Source organism: Varanus komodoensis, unplaced genomic scaffold, assembly GCF_004798865.1.
Source record: "Varanus komodoensis strain SLA01 unplaced genomic scaffold, ASM479886v1 scaffold17, whole genome shotgun sequence".
Taxonomy (NCBI): domain Eukaryota; kingdom Metazoa; phylum Chordata; class Lepidosauria; order Squamata; family Varanidae; genus Varanus; species Varanus komodoensis.
In genome coordinates this window covers 11,366,515-11,381,903 of record NW_025335505.1, presented here as the reverse complement: position 1 = coordinate 11,381,903, position 15,389 = coordinate 11,366,515, and the positions used below count along the sequence as shown (strand labels likewise).

The 15,389-nt window shown below is 37.4% G+C and overlaps 1 protein-coding gene across 1 annotated transcript in view; it reads left to right on the top strand.

The window, feature by feature from the left end:
- Nucleotides 1-15,389, top strand: part of PIEZO2 (piezo type mechanosensitive ion channel component 2) — a 263,275-nt gene that overhangs the window by 212,485 nt on the left and 35,401 nt on the right. Inside the window, exons 27-33 of the mRNA XM_044426273.1 lie at nt 3,281-3,443; nt 4,288-4,377; nt 4,929-5,056; nt 6,110-6,178; nt 10,522-10,625; nt 12,283-12,381; nt 14,088-14,199. Coding sequence (XP_044282208.1) covers nt 3,281-3,443; nt 4,288-4,377; nt 4,929-5,056; nt 6,110-6,178; nt 10,522-10,625; nt 12,283-12,381; nt 14,088-14,199 — 765 coding nt within the window. The remainder of the gene's footprint in view (nt 1-3,280; nt 3,444-4,287; nt 4,378-4,928; nt 5,057-6,109; nt 6,179-10,521; nt 10,626-12,282; nt 12,382-14,087; nt 14,200-15,389) is intronic.

Here is a 15,389-nt window from a genome sequence, read left to right as displayed (position 1 = left end):
GGAATACAAAATGAAGCAGGGCACAGGCTGGTAGAATTTTGTCAAAAGAATACGATGGTCATAGCAAACACTCTTTTCCAACAACCCAAGAGACGACTCTACACATGGACATCACCAGACGGTCAACACAGAAATCAGATTGACTATGTGCTCTGCAGCCAAAGATGGAGAAGCTCTATACAGTCAGTTAAAACTAGACCAGGAGCTGACTGTGGCTCAGATCATGAGCTTCTCGTTGCAAAATGTAGGTTTAAATTGAAGAAAGTAGGGGAAAGCACTAGGCAACTCAGGTATGACCTAAATCATATCCCTGATGAATTAACAGTAGAGGTGACAAATAGGTTTAAGGAATTAGATCTGATAGATAGAGTGCCTGAAGAACTATGGAAAAGGTTCGCAACATTGTACAAGAGGTAGCAACTAAAACCATCCCAAAGAAAAAGAAATGCAAGAGAGTAAAATGGCTGTCTGAGGAAGCTTTACAAATAGCTGAGGAAAGAAGGGAAGCGAAAGGCAAGGGAGAAAAGGAAGGATGCACCCAATTGAATGCAGAATTCCAGAGAATAGCTAGAAGCGATAAGAATGCCTTCTTAAATGAACAGTGCAAAGAAATAGAAGAAAACAATAGAATAGGGAGGACCAGAGATCTCTTCAAGAAAGTTGGAGATATGAAGGGAACGTTTCATACAAAGATGGGCATGATAAAGGACCAAAATGGCAGGGACCTAACAGAGGCAGATTAAGAAGAGGTGGCAAGATTACACAGAGGAACTATACAAGAAAGAGCTTAACGTCCCTGAGAACCACGATGGGGTGGTCACTGACCTCGAGCCAGACATCCTGGAATGTGAAGTCAAATGGGCCTTAGGAAGTCTGAGCAACAACAAAGCTAGTGGAGGTGACAGTATTCCAGCTAAGCTATTCAAAATCTTAAAAGATGATGCATAGAAGTGCTACACTCAATATGCCAGCAAACTTGGAAAACTCAGCAGTGGCCACAGGATTGGAAAAGGCCAGTTTACATTCCGATCCCAAAGAAGGGCAGTCCCTTGGACTGCGAGGTGATCAAACCGGTCAGTCCTAGAGGAGATCAACCCTCACTGCTCTTTAGAAGGCCAGATACTGAAGATGAAACTCAAATACTTTGGCCACCTAATGAGAAGGAAGGACTCCCTGGAGAAGAGCCTAATGCTGGGAACAATAGATGGCAAAAGGAGAAGGGGGCAGCAGAGACTGAGGTGGCTAGGTGGAGTCACTGAAGCAGTTGGTGTGAGCTTAAGTGGACTCTGGGGGATGGTGGAGGACAGGAAGGCCTGGAGGAATGTTGTCCATGGGGTCGCAATGGGTCGGACACAACTTCATGACTAACAGCAACAGAAGCACGTGCTAATTCTAGTCCCACAGTTCTTGCTGGCATGACAGGTTTTCTGGAAGCCCCGTAAATCAGCAGTGGTGTAGACATTGTCCTAAAGGTCATTTACATTACTGCAGTGTAATCACATTTGTGGCAATGTACCAGTGGATACTGTCCATTGTTAACAATGCTAAATATTTGATGGAAAATGTCTTCTGTCTGAAAGATAGCTCTGTTATAGTATATATCACAATAGTGACCCTATCTATCCATAATAAGAGGCATAGTATAGCTCAAAGTCTCAGCTCTGCCCTCCAAAAAACACTCTGAGGTTACAGCTGGAACCCAACCTCAGGCGACCCTCCCTCAGTCCCCACAATCAACAGAGTTCCTTCCATCCTGGCTGAGCTCCAAGACAACAAATTTATTTATTTATTCATTTAAAGCATTTATATATTGTCGGACTACTACAGTCTCAGGATGGTCTACAATAAAAACAGAATAAAATGAAGCACAGCATCCTTTAACCTTAAATAGGTTAAGACCGGTGAATAAAAAGGTCTTAGCATACACAAGGATCTTTGGATGCAGCAGCAGGGAATTTGCGGGGGCAGCAAGGGGCACCAGCAATCCACTGAAGAATCCTGGTATCTCAGTATCTCCTTTTCTTACAGGAAGGGAGAAAACGTTTTGATAGCTTCATCCACCATCTTTTGGAGGGCAGTGGGGAGTACTGTGACAATCATTCCTTCCGTTCTTCTTGAGCCTTCCATTGAATGTCTCTTCCAAGTTGGGAGAGCTACAGGCTGCCATTGTGGATGATGCCCTCTGAAAGTGAAGTTCACAGTGTCAGGAATTATGTTGTGTAGTGGTGAACATGAAGCAGAAGGCTTTGAGCTTAGGTCTGCTATGATCAATTTCTCATGATGCCAGGTTCTTATTTCAGCAACCTGTTCCTCATTATTCCCATGGCAATTTGAAAGTAACTGGCAGTTGTCATTCTACATCTTGCATTAATGTTTGTATGTTTTTGTTGTGTGTTTTTCATATTTAAAAAATCCTGAACCATTTAGTACAACTTCTGCCCCGTTGGTGCTTTTAGCCAGGGATCACAGAGAAATGGTAAAAATGATGAAGAGGAAGGAGACTATTATATTGTCTTATACTTGGCTCCCTGTGGAATTACCCAATTGCCTTTTTTCTGTCCGCAAAAGATTAATTAAGAGGAAATAATGCCTTCATGTTGGTATCCATCACTTACTGCTTGGAAACTACAATGGATAGTGTTCTTGCCTACAAGCCCCTATGCCCCTTAAGATCTGCAGGAGAGACTTTACTCTGGGAACCCTCACTGAAAGAAGAGAGGATGGTCTTACCCGGAGGAGGGCCTTTTCTGAGGTGGTGCCCAGAGTATGGAATGCACTCCCCAGAGAGGTTTGCCTGGTGCCGACTTTATATTCTATTCGGCACCAGGTGAAAACCTGTTTATTTGCCCATCATTTTAAATGTTAGGAATTTTAATCAGTTTTTAACTTCACAGTCACTTTTTGGTTTTTGATTTTGCTCTTATTCTTGATTTAGATTTTGTTTTGATTTTCTTTCATTTGTGAAATGTTATTGGTTTTATGTGCATATTTAACTGTTTATTTAATTATTGTTAATTTGTCAGATTGTTTGCTTTGGGTTTTGTAAGGCCCCCTGAGATGCTTTTGCATATAGGGTGGGGTATAAATATTTTAAATAAATAAATAAGATAGGAGCATGGAGGCACACAGAGAAGATAATTCTTTCTAGAGCCCGCTTTGACCTTAAAATTGGACAGAGATTGATTCTAAATCGCTTGTTTCCTTCACCGTGTCAAAGTGTTACAGTTTTCAAATACATTAATACTTACCATGGGGGTGGGATGTTGTTTATTCTTGACAGCTTCAGATAAAGATATAGACTGCAAATTACCTAGTGGGGAGGCTGGAATCATCTGGGACAGCATTTGCTTTGCCTTCCTGTTGCTGCAAAGAAGAGTCTTCATGAGTTACTATTTCCTCCATGTGGTTGCAGATATTAAAGCATCGCAGATTTTGGCATCCAGGTACACAGTGGCATTTTATTGAAAATAAGCAGTTACTTAGACTCATGCATTATAACTACAACTGCATTTTGTAAAATGTTGTATGACCAGTTAGTGTTAAAACTTTAACATGAGATGAGATGTACGGTTCATTAGTTGAAGGATTAATCACAGATTTAGAAAACAAAAAAACTGATCAAAAAGATCCTTAGATTTTGGGTGTGTTTTTTTTAAATAGATTCCATAATGGTTTTAATGTGCTCCTTAGAAGTATCCCTGATTCATCAAAGGAATATCAAGAAAATTATGGCATGGATCCAGGGTGAATCATACTGAGCCATGCTTCAAGAGAATACTTTTATTCTGCAATCACTCTGCTTAATTCACAGGTTTTGTGGGGGATTGTGGTGTCATCCTCTTGTAACGATGTTTTTCTGTCACTTCTTCTGACTTTTTTCTCTCTGCAAAAGATTTGTTGAGGAAAAATTGAATAGTTGCACAGTATCTTTTGATTGGAAGCATCCGAGTCTACCACCTGGAAGCACCCTTAGAATAGGCCAAGTAAAATCAATAGGACTTAAGTTTATCAATTGCAGATCCAGCACTATATATACTATACAGGCAGAACTCTTACACCTGCACTGAATAATGTGACTACATCTCCTAATGCCATTTGGCCAATAAAGGCTGGGTGGATGGCCATTCAGAACCAGTTTGCCTCTTATTGATTTAAGATCTGGGCAATAACCACTGTCATTATTATCCCACTGGAATCTCTATAGGCTGCCGCTGTGTTTTAAAAATCATTCTTAGTGCCAGGAACAAAGACAGTTCATAAATATTCAGGTTTCCTTTTATTCTACAGGGGTGCTGAACTTTTCCAGGCCACAATTGTGAAGGCTGTAAAAGCAAGAATTGAGGAAGAAAAAAAATCAATGGATCAGCTGAAGAGACAGTATGCCTTTATTTCTCCTTCTCTCTTGACATTTCAATTATATTAGCCATAACTTTTGTCAGGGCTTAGGTGTTTGCTTTCTATCTGCTTGGAATACAACACCATTTGTTTAGCATTCCCAGAAGTATTTGAACGCTACATAATAGATGTACATATATTCAGTATAGTGGCCCAACCAGGCATAATATTCCCAGCCTATTTAAATCATATTTTAGAAAATGGTTTAAGATCCTGGTTAGGGAACTGATGTTGACTGACAAGTTCACATTTCAGGGAATTAGAAAGGATTAGCAGGTGGGCAAAAGAAGGAAAAGGGTGGGAGTGTCCAGTCCCAACATTCATTCCAGTTTGCTAAACTATGGCTTGACAAAAGGGAATGTTGCTGCCCTTCTGGGATGTCATTTCAGGGTGAAAAAGGTTAGGCGTACACAGGTCCATTGTACATACACTGTGAACTTTCTCTGTAAAGTCCTCTGATTATTAAGAATGCTATTGAATGACTTGAAACTCATGTGTGTGTGACTCTGACAGTGAAAAATCTCCTTTGGCAGAATGGATCGTATCAAAGCCAGGCAACAAAAATATAAAAAGGGTAAAGAAAGGGTGATGAGCATGAACCAAGAAGCCTCAGATGGGCAAGAAATTCAAAAGGCTGCCGAAGATGATGATGATGATGATGGTACTATGCCTTCAATATATCCGGCGTTGGTATTTATTGCTTGGACCTTGATAATACTCACATGAAAGCATGTAGGAAAATACTGTGTGTCCCCACATTTGCTGGAGAGTCTTCATGGCCTGATCCTCTGCATATTTATTCAAAAGTAAATCCACCTGTGTTCTGTGGGATTTACTCCCAAATACGTGTGTAAAGGTTTGGGTCTCAGTGCACCTATAGAGTGTCCTTCCGGTTCCCCTTCACTGCAGTGGAGAAACAGCCTGAATAGTTAGCCCTTTACATAGAAGATGGTTGTCCCCTTCACTGGAGTGAAGTCCACAGGTTATGCTGAGTTAACAGAATTGTTAGAAGGAAGCTTGCATTCAAGGACATTTTCAGAATAGCAGACATTTTCAGAATGTTGTCTGTAACTTTAATTTGATGCAAAAAATGAAATAACTGATTATATTTGAGAATCTCTGATAAAATACATTCAAATTGCTTTTGAGTACAATCATTCTTAACTTTGGAGTTTTGGTAATAGTTGTTTTTAATTTTTTCAAATTTATATTTATAATTTATATCAAACATTTTTCAAAATTTAATTTCACTATCACTGCTGAAATTATTTCCCCCCAAAATATGTTACAGGATTGTGGTTTTTTCTTTCTTTTTGCCCAATTTTCCCACTGCAACAAATTATATTGCACCATATGTCACTAAAGCCTTTATATTTAATTTTGTCCATTTAAGTTTATTATATCAGTATGGGATAAGGATTGTAATGCATATCAAAATACATCTGATTCAGAAAAGAAGAAATAGCAGCCATTGTTTATGCATGACCCTTTATAAAAGTTATTGTTCCTGTAAATATAGTTAATTGGAAGTGAAGTTCTATTTTAATTATACATGATATTGATCCTAATCAGTTAATAGGCTCATTAACAAAAAAGAATAAACAAATGTATTTTGGGGAGGGTTCTTGGAGTATATTAGAATCAGAGCTATTCTTGTTCCTATTCTTATTGGAGCAAGTAGATATTAGTAGTAACATGTTTTTCATTTTAGGAGAAGCAGACAAAGAGAAAACCAAGGGCAAAAAAAAGCAGTGGTGGCGGCCTTGGGTTGATCATGCTTCCAGTAGGTTTCTCAATCCTCTTTGAAATACATGAATTTAACCCTTATATCCTTGACCAGAATGGAGGCTTCCCAAAGACCTGTTTGTTTTTATGCATGGTTTTATAGTTGTGACTTGATAGTTATTTGGGTGCACATCCAATCTGTGATACGAAGTGAAAACAAGAAGGAGTACTTTTATGGTAACTTCCACTATTAGTTGACTGAACCAAATAATTAACATATGACAGAAAACTAGTACAGAGGATATCCGTCTAAAAGAGAGCTGCATGTGGATGGCCTGTTCACAGTAAGTGCTATAATGAAAAACTTCCCAGTATATGATCTGTTTGACTCCCCTGGTTTCATTTCGTGGAAGAGCTAGTCTAAGTGCATGAGCAATATTTGAAAAGACCTAATCTGCCGCCACAGTTCTTCAACCCCTCAAAATGCTCAGTTTCAGAACTTCTACATGTCTCTGCATAGCTTGGAGGAAATATAAAGTTATTTATTTTATGAATCTTTTAAAAATGCCTATAGCTCTGTCTATAGCCTTACAGGCTTTTTTCTTTCTTTTCTTTTTTCCCTAAATCCTACAGTTCCTGCATGGTTATCTAGAGACCATATGAATGTGTTCTAAAACTGCTCCGAATTAGAGTACTTGCCAACACTTTCACAATTAATGATTGGCATTATCTTAATTCACATTCCATCTAAATTGTTGTTATTGCATAAGAGTCTTAAGAAGATGGGCATAGCATACAAGAGAATTTAGGGTGCCATCCCATGGTAATGTCTGTGACGCTCCAGATCCTGTGCAGGGCGGGAGCTGCATAGCATTTTAGGCAGCTCATCTCGGCTAACTGCAGTGCTTTGGAATGGGACAGAAGATGATTGAGGTGTTGCAGGGCTGTTTGGTATCTTGGCTATTCTGTCCTTGTCCAAACTTCTTCTCTGGGGTCACTTTTGAAAGCTCACAGAAGCCAGGGCTGTTCTTTTCACTCTGGATGGGGGAGGAAACCCAGTCACTTAGTGGTTGCAGCTGGGACCAGTGCTAGAACCCAGATGCTCAGGGCCCTCTAGATACTTTCTAGGGACCGTAGGATTGCAGTATTAATTCCAGTCCACACAGTATGAAGTGCAGAATCTGTACATTTTTAACCTTTTTTAAATATTTTGCATTTATTGATTGATTGATTGATTGATTGCATACTACTTCATATAACATGTGCTCTTCCACTTATTTTATGTATATCCACACCTGTGCTGCCATGTGCTACAACAGGGGTATCTATCCAACAGGTTTGCCCAGCATTTTGAATGTCCTTTTCTGTCAAGTCACAAGTAAACTATGCCTATATGTAAGGGCTTGATGACAATTTATAGAGACCTATCCTTTTTGTGAACACACAGTGAGGACAAATTGTTTTAGCTTCCAAATGAAATCACTGTTTGTAACATGTTTCAAGATTGTAGCTGTTCAGAATAGACCTGGATATGGTCTCTGTTAATCCTTATTTGTTTTGTGGCTGCAGAAGAATTGTTGACATTCAGGAGATGAGAATGACACAAAGGTTGTCAGGATCCTGAGGTGTCTTGACAGTGGTTTGTGGGTTCCCAGCAGAGAAGCAAGAGAATGGTACAATTTCTCAACTTTCTGCTGTAGTCCACTGTGTGAGACAGATCTGCATCCATGCAACTTTTGTTACATTATTTCAGTTAAATTCAGTATTTTGGATTCATTTCACCCTCATTATATGTTTTAAGAAACCAGTACACAGCATGCGTTATTGCAATAATGCATATTCTTGTGACAGCAAGCATGGAAGACTATTAATATTCACTATTATTATTCCAAACTAATCGCTTGTAAGTTTGGGACAGCAGGTTTTTATATCTGAATCTGCTAAGTGACTTTTCCAGCTATTTCTAAATATTTTAGAAAATTGAGTTTCTAGTACTTGAGATATATTATACTGTCATATCTGAATAAGAAGTGCATTCTCTTTGCACCATAAATGAAATTATATTTTATTGATATGTTGACACTGTGACATCAAGGCTTTTCTGCTGCTGGAGAAGGCATGGCCTGAGAAGGATGCATTCAACTGTTCCCTGATAGTCACTGAAAGAACTGCAAGAATCAGTCACACCACGGTTTCATCCCATTGTACTTTCCTCATTCTGATGAAACAAGTAAAACTGATATGTGGAACACTTTGTCTTGGACCAAGGGTGATCTATAGGTAAAGAAATATGATCCAACTGAAAAGAAAATGGACTGCATTTTTCAGTTGAATCATACTTTGCCATTACAGTACTGTGTGCTTGCAAGGGTGCATTATTGCAGTTTAATCATACCCTTATTTTATATATAAAGATACATAATGTGAAATGCAGTGCTATCTGCTCTCATGACCCAACAATTGAGTATGAACCTTTTGCAGTGCAAGGTGTATGCAGCTTGGCTTATTGATAATACCTAATGAAAACATCCCTTCTAACAGAGAGCATTAATCCAGTCCTCTAAGCCACAGCCTGCCAGTGAAGAGTGCCTGCAAAAATAAATGGGTTGAAGTAATTTAGTTTAGATGAGTATTATATTCAATTATTAATTTGGTTTTGGTGTCTTCCTTAGTGATGCTGTTTGGACACTGCTAGACACAAAAGAACATAAGATGGCTGTTGGTGTTAGGTTTACAGCTGTCTGGTGAAACCACAGGGCCTAATTTGACTGTGTCATAAAGAGCAGCTGGTTATATCTAAAGAGTAGAAAACAAGTATCACATGGGAAGCTACCTTTACCAAGACAAGCTTCTGATCCATCAAGGCCAGTCTTGTCAACTTTAACTTGCAGTAGCTCTCCAAAGTTCAGGCAGGAGCTTTTCAGCCTTGCATGGAGATGTCTGGCATTGGACTGGGGATGTTTGGAATTCAAACATAAGATGATGCTGTGCCCACTGAGCTACAGTCCTGACACGCTCCACTTGTAGAGATGTTCTCGGCAGAGACTGAGAATGGATAGGCTTGCAGAATGAGAGTGAAATACTTACTGGAATGTAACATCCACAGTGCCGTTTTTTTGCTGTCTGAAAATCAAGGAGGAAAAAATTACAGTATCAACAGGATTAATATTTTAGCATGGATTCTTAAGTTATATTGGCATTACTGCTTATACCAGAGCAAGATTGGGTGTCAGCTTACGAACACCCATATATGTGATATACAACTGGGGCAATTTTTCCTCTTAAGTACTGGCAATTTTCATTACTTTCCGTAATATTTCTATAGCATTAGTGAGATGGAGAGGAGAGTTCCTAGAATCAGTTTATCTCTAGTTCAGGACATGGTGCTAATAAGAAAGTGACTTAAGTAGATGAGTAAACTAAAATAAAGGATGAGGTATGATTGAATGAGACTTTCTGTTATTTTTATGGTTCATAAAGCTGTATAATGAGGGTTAAATGTGTTCTTGAATGTCATTCTATCTATGGCTCTGTACGTTTATTACTATTATCATCATTATAATTATTATTAGTAGTATATTAAGGTATTTTACTTTACTTGCAGATATTATGCTAATAGTCTTTATGAACAAATGTAGTGCTGTGACTTTGATTTTGACTCTTGCTTATTATTTTAGTTTTCCTTTGTTTCCTTGTTTGATCAATTTAGACCTATTAGCTTATTTGAAATGTTTTTTAAAAATCTGCTTCTGTTCAAGGATATAAGGTCCAGTTCATTCACATCACATCTTGAACATATGGAGGCCTCTGAACTTTTTAAATATACAGGCAAAAATTAATTTTTAGTACATTATCATATGAATTACTTTACATAAAACTCATTTTAAGCAAGAAATTGTTTCATATTTTCTTGGTTTTACACCTGAAGAATAAAGTAAAATAAAACTAAATGCTATCAAATGCATGCACACTTTTAGCAGAATTACATTTTCCTTTTTTTCCTTCCAGTGATACAATTTTAAATTTAGCTTTCTCCTGGATACCCAGTGGAGTCGAAGACTCCTCACTCACTGACAGAGTGAAAGCATCATTTAAAAAAAGTTAGGAATGTTGCAGGTTTTTAATACCTTTTCAACTCATTTGCATCTTATCAGTTCATGTTCTTCTGATAGTGCTGTATATTTCCTGTAACAAACACTTCTTCTTTGTGCCTACAAACATCACAACCAAATTATTCATCTGCCACTGATTCTATTCATCTCTCTTTCTTTCATTCCACTTCCACCTAACCAGCCATTGAGTCCCACGATCATAGCATGTTTTTTGTGGCTCAGGAGAGAGCTTATGAATAATTCCCACTCCCCACTGCAAGAAATAAAAAAAGTATTTTATTTTGCTTAGTGGTCAGAAGTGGAGATTATTATTTGTTTGAGACGGACAGTGAGGAAGAGGAAGAGGAGGAAAAAAGAGATGAAGACGAACCACCCAGAAGATCAGCGTTTCAGGTAGTGTGCTTACTTACGTGTTCTGATGGCCCGAACTGAAGGCTTGAATTGTCTGTACTACAAAGTATGAGAACCTGTGCTAATTGACACATAATTATTGCTTGCTTATATTGTTGTCACATTTCTGTGGTGCAAGTATGACACCAGAGATGGATTTTAATTCACTTGCACATGCAGCATTTTTTCTAAAAAATAAAGTTTCATATCCTGAACTCTATTTTTCTGATGTTGCATTGGAAACAAGTGAATAAAACATCTTTCCATGGGCATTGCTTGGTATTGCTTAAATGTTTTCTGTTTAAGAAGAAAAGGACAATTCTGAATTCTTTAAAATACAGTAATAAAACAGGTTTGTAATATGTAAATTTAGTTTCAATGAGTTGTTTTTACTTCATGGCAGGAATCAGGCAGGAAACATGACCTAATTAAAGCATATTTATGTCATAGGTTGAAGAAAGTTAAGCCATTAGTATATAGCATCTAGCAACCTGCATGCATATCTCCATTCTTGTGCTCCTATAGCTCCCCATAAGCATCCATACATGAACAGTTAGGTCACGGTAGATGATCCACACTGGATCTCTCTTAATGATGCAGCTGTCTGTCAGTAAGTATGAGGGTAAGAAGATCGGCCTGTTACTGAAGATATCTGTAGCCAGAGCCCAAGTAAAGATGAAGCTCTCTGAATTCGGAAAGCATCTGCATCTGCAATATCTGATAATGGGTTGGATCTAGGCATGGGCACAGTTATGGTAGACTCACTGAAATCGATGGGACATACATTAGTCATGACTAACCTATATCCCATAGGTTACCACAGGTCTTCTGTAACTATGACTAAATCTAGAACCAGCCCAATACATTGGTTACATCTACAGGGCTACAATTTGAGATTGCAGCTTCATTCTTTGCAGAGCATCCACATAAATGCGCAGAAAAATGTACAGATGCACCACATTTCCAACAACTCTAATTCTCCTTTTATGTTCAAGATTATTCAATTATTGATCTTAGCATGGAATGATATACATGGTCAATGGCAAATGAAGTCTATTTAAAAATAGGTTTCTGTACAAACTTTTGGGTTTAGTCTATATATTCTTATTCTGCAATAGGTATCAGTTCATGGGTTGAAAATAGCCTATATTTTAGATCTTAAAAAGATCTGTAAGATCTCCTTAGCTTATGTTTTCCATCCTGAAATCTTCAGTAGTGAAGTCTAGACTTTTAGCCTTTTTATGCTCTCCAGTGTTTTGCAGCATATATATTTGTTAGTGAATGACAAATTATTTTTAAGTGTATATATGAAAGAGTGAGCAAAAGAAAGCATACATCGGCTTTCGTAAAGATCACAATAGGGACAGGGAGAGAATTGGTAATTATTAGTATCTGTCATATACTAAAGATTAACTTTCACTTTGAATGCATTCATCTAATCATTGTACTAATATGTGAATGATCCATGTGTAATTAAATAACCTTTATGTAAGCATTCTCTTACTAATTTAAATGCACTCCTAAATTGAATACTGACAGTTCACATTTTAGCCTGTTTTAAATTAATGTGAAGCCTATAATCTAATAGTTTTCAATATATTTCTCATAACAGTAGTAGTTATGTATTCACTAATTTTTCTTGCTTTATCCTTCTTTATAGAGAGCTATTGCGAAATTTGCTTCAGCCATTTTAGCCTTGCCAAAGTCTATTATTAAACTGCCCAAAACTATTCTTCAGTATTTAATCAGAGCTGCAAAGGTATTTGATGTTCCATAATGTGTAGAATATGATCTCATCCCATACTCTCCTGGCATAGGGTATCCCTTTTCTGCATTTTCCCTCTTAATAATCAATTAGTGAGTACTTTTGACAGCCAAGGATTTGCTTTGTGTAGCACTTAATAAGCAGAATCATGAGAAGAATTATCATTCTCATTCAACTGATCATTGACCCCAGAGAGAAAATGCAGAGACACATCTTGGTTTAATCTTGGGATTTCTGCCTAAACTATGTTTAGAGGGTTCCATCAGATTGCATGTGTTTTAGATAGAGGAAAATCCTGACCCTATTTAAATGGCTGAGATGAGGAGGATTTCACTCTGCATGGTAATCTTTCTCAGAAAGCTGGTGAACCCTTTAAATAGCATAACTAAGCATACTTTCTTTTCAGAATTCATTTTTTTGTGCATCATTGTTTGGGCATCAATAATCCATCAATTTGTCTTAAGACACCTTTTAGCAATATTGGCACAATGGATCATATGCAATATACCTTCGATATGAACAAAACTGTAAATAATTTTAGATCCTCTATAACTGTTCACATCCCATTTACATGTTAGTATCTTATTCAATACTTTAATTAAAGGTTGTAACTATTCATCATTAAAACCATTTGGATCAACAAAAATCCCAGAATCTTAGTAACAAAATTTACTTTTCTCTGTCTAAGCTTAAATAGGATTGCTGCTAATGCATTCTGCATTCATTATTACCATAAACTAATTTAATGATCTGGAAAAAAAACAGGAAGCAGATATCCACTTCCCATTTCCTTCAGCATTAGTAATTCACCATGTTCACAGATCAAAATCAGGTGGTCTATTTTTATGTCCTTAACATTTCTAAGACAGATGTGGATTTAAGAGGATTCTGTACGTGAGAACTACAATAAATAAAGCAGCATTTACCATTTTCTTACCAATGTTATGGGCTATTCCAGCTTCCCTGAGACAGTTTATACATGCTGGTGTTTGATAGTGTTAACTATTCGGTTCGTTTTCTCATTCTCTTCCCTTTGCATGTATATGCTTGATTGTTATTGGCTGTAGCTAATTGCTTTTGTTGGTGATGCAATGCTAACTGAAAATGATTTTTATTGTGTAATGAAAATCATGCAGACAAAAGCAAACATCTTTTGTCGCAAACTGATATCACACAGTACTTACATTTTTATTTTTATTTTTTTATTGAAAGCTTTATGTCCTGGAGAATAAATGCATAATGTGCGGTTGTGGCATTGAGAAATGCATAATGTGTGGCTGTTGCATTTCTGTGTGAAAATATCTGGTCAGCCAATGCTTTTACAGGTGGCTTATAAATATTAGATTAAACAGAAACCTCATACTATATTTGGAACACTGATGATCACTTGAAGCTACTTTCAGGAAACGGTTCATATATAAACAATATTTTTATCCCCAGCGATCAGAACATAGTCTTTGTGGAACCCTATGAAACTCATAAGACTCCACAGCTCATTTCACATGTTTTAGTTTGTTAAGCAAACAAAAGCTAAACACTAAAACAAATCACAAACTTTATTTGATATAAAGTTTGGAATTGAGAATGTTTTTCCTAATCTCCCAGATGGAAACATATTTTTTCAAATCTAAAATCTTTTCATTGTTTGATTTAACATTTACTTACTCAAGAACTTGAATAAATTGGTTTGTTCCCTCTAGTTTGTTTATCAGGCATGGATTACTGATCCTAAAACTGCCCTCCGACAGAGGCGCAAAGAGAAGAAAAAATTTGGGAAAGAAGGGAAACAAAGGTGGAAAGGATCTGGAGATGGTATGTTTGCTCCTGTAATCATCCAAGTCATATTATGTAAATTGTCCAAGCAGTTTTTCTCCGTCTCTTAAGGATGGATTATAATTCAGTGGTATACCATGTACCTTGCATTTGGAAGGTTCCAGGTAATCTATATGGCATCTTTATTTCTTAAAGAAGGATTAGATATTAGGTACCTAAGACCCTGAAGTTGTTGCCAGTCAGAACAGAGAGTAGCAGGATCGATGGACACATTTTCTTATCTTATATAAAGCAACTTCCTGTATAATTCCTATTGGCAGTTGTCATTCATTTGTGAAAAGAGAAAGTGCTTTATATATTTTCATAGTTTAAATTCCTCCCCAGCCTGGGACCTATGCTTTTAACTTGAGTTCCGATCAGCCCCAGTCAGCATGGCCTACGGTCAGGAATGGTGGCTTTTTATTCCAAAATATCTGCAGTACACCAGGAGAATATAAAGGGGAAACTCAGACCTAAGAACAGTGTTTCATCAAATAAATCACTCGACTAGGAATGAACTAGGTAGACGTATACTTCTGCCTCCACTTTCTGCAATTCTCTTCCCTCTTGTGTCTTCATATAATATTTCCTGGTTTGCAAAATCCATGTTTCTTGTAGTCCACACTGGGATCCTGTCGTGTGAATGATTCCTATAAACTGGAAGACCAAACCAACGTTTGATTATGGTTTGTATGGGTTATTAAATCCACAGTTACCTATCATGGGAAACATGGTTTAACAAGCTAGAAATTATCAAACTATGGCATGAGAGGAGAAGGGCATAAGTCATAAGGAAAGAAATAGTCTGCAGGAACAAGGCTAAATCAAAATCGTGAGGTACCAGGTATTGTACATTGTATGTGGAATGATATATAAGACTGGCAACTCCCACCAAAGGTAGTGGGAAAAGATGGGTGCATAGGTTGGTTTTAGTTTGGGAAGAAAAGACAAAGTGAAAACCGTACCACTTTGTACCAGTAAATCAAACATTATATTCAGACGCAGAACTCAGTACTGCTGTATCAAATAAAGCAAAATAAGATAGGCTGACTTCAGTCAATATGAGATGCTTAATATGCCCTAACTGGATGAATTCTTTAGAACTTGAAGGTGACTGAGCTTCATTTAACAAGAGAAATCTAGTAGATTTTTACTGAATATCTATGAATTTACAGAAACATTTTCTCACT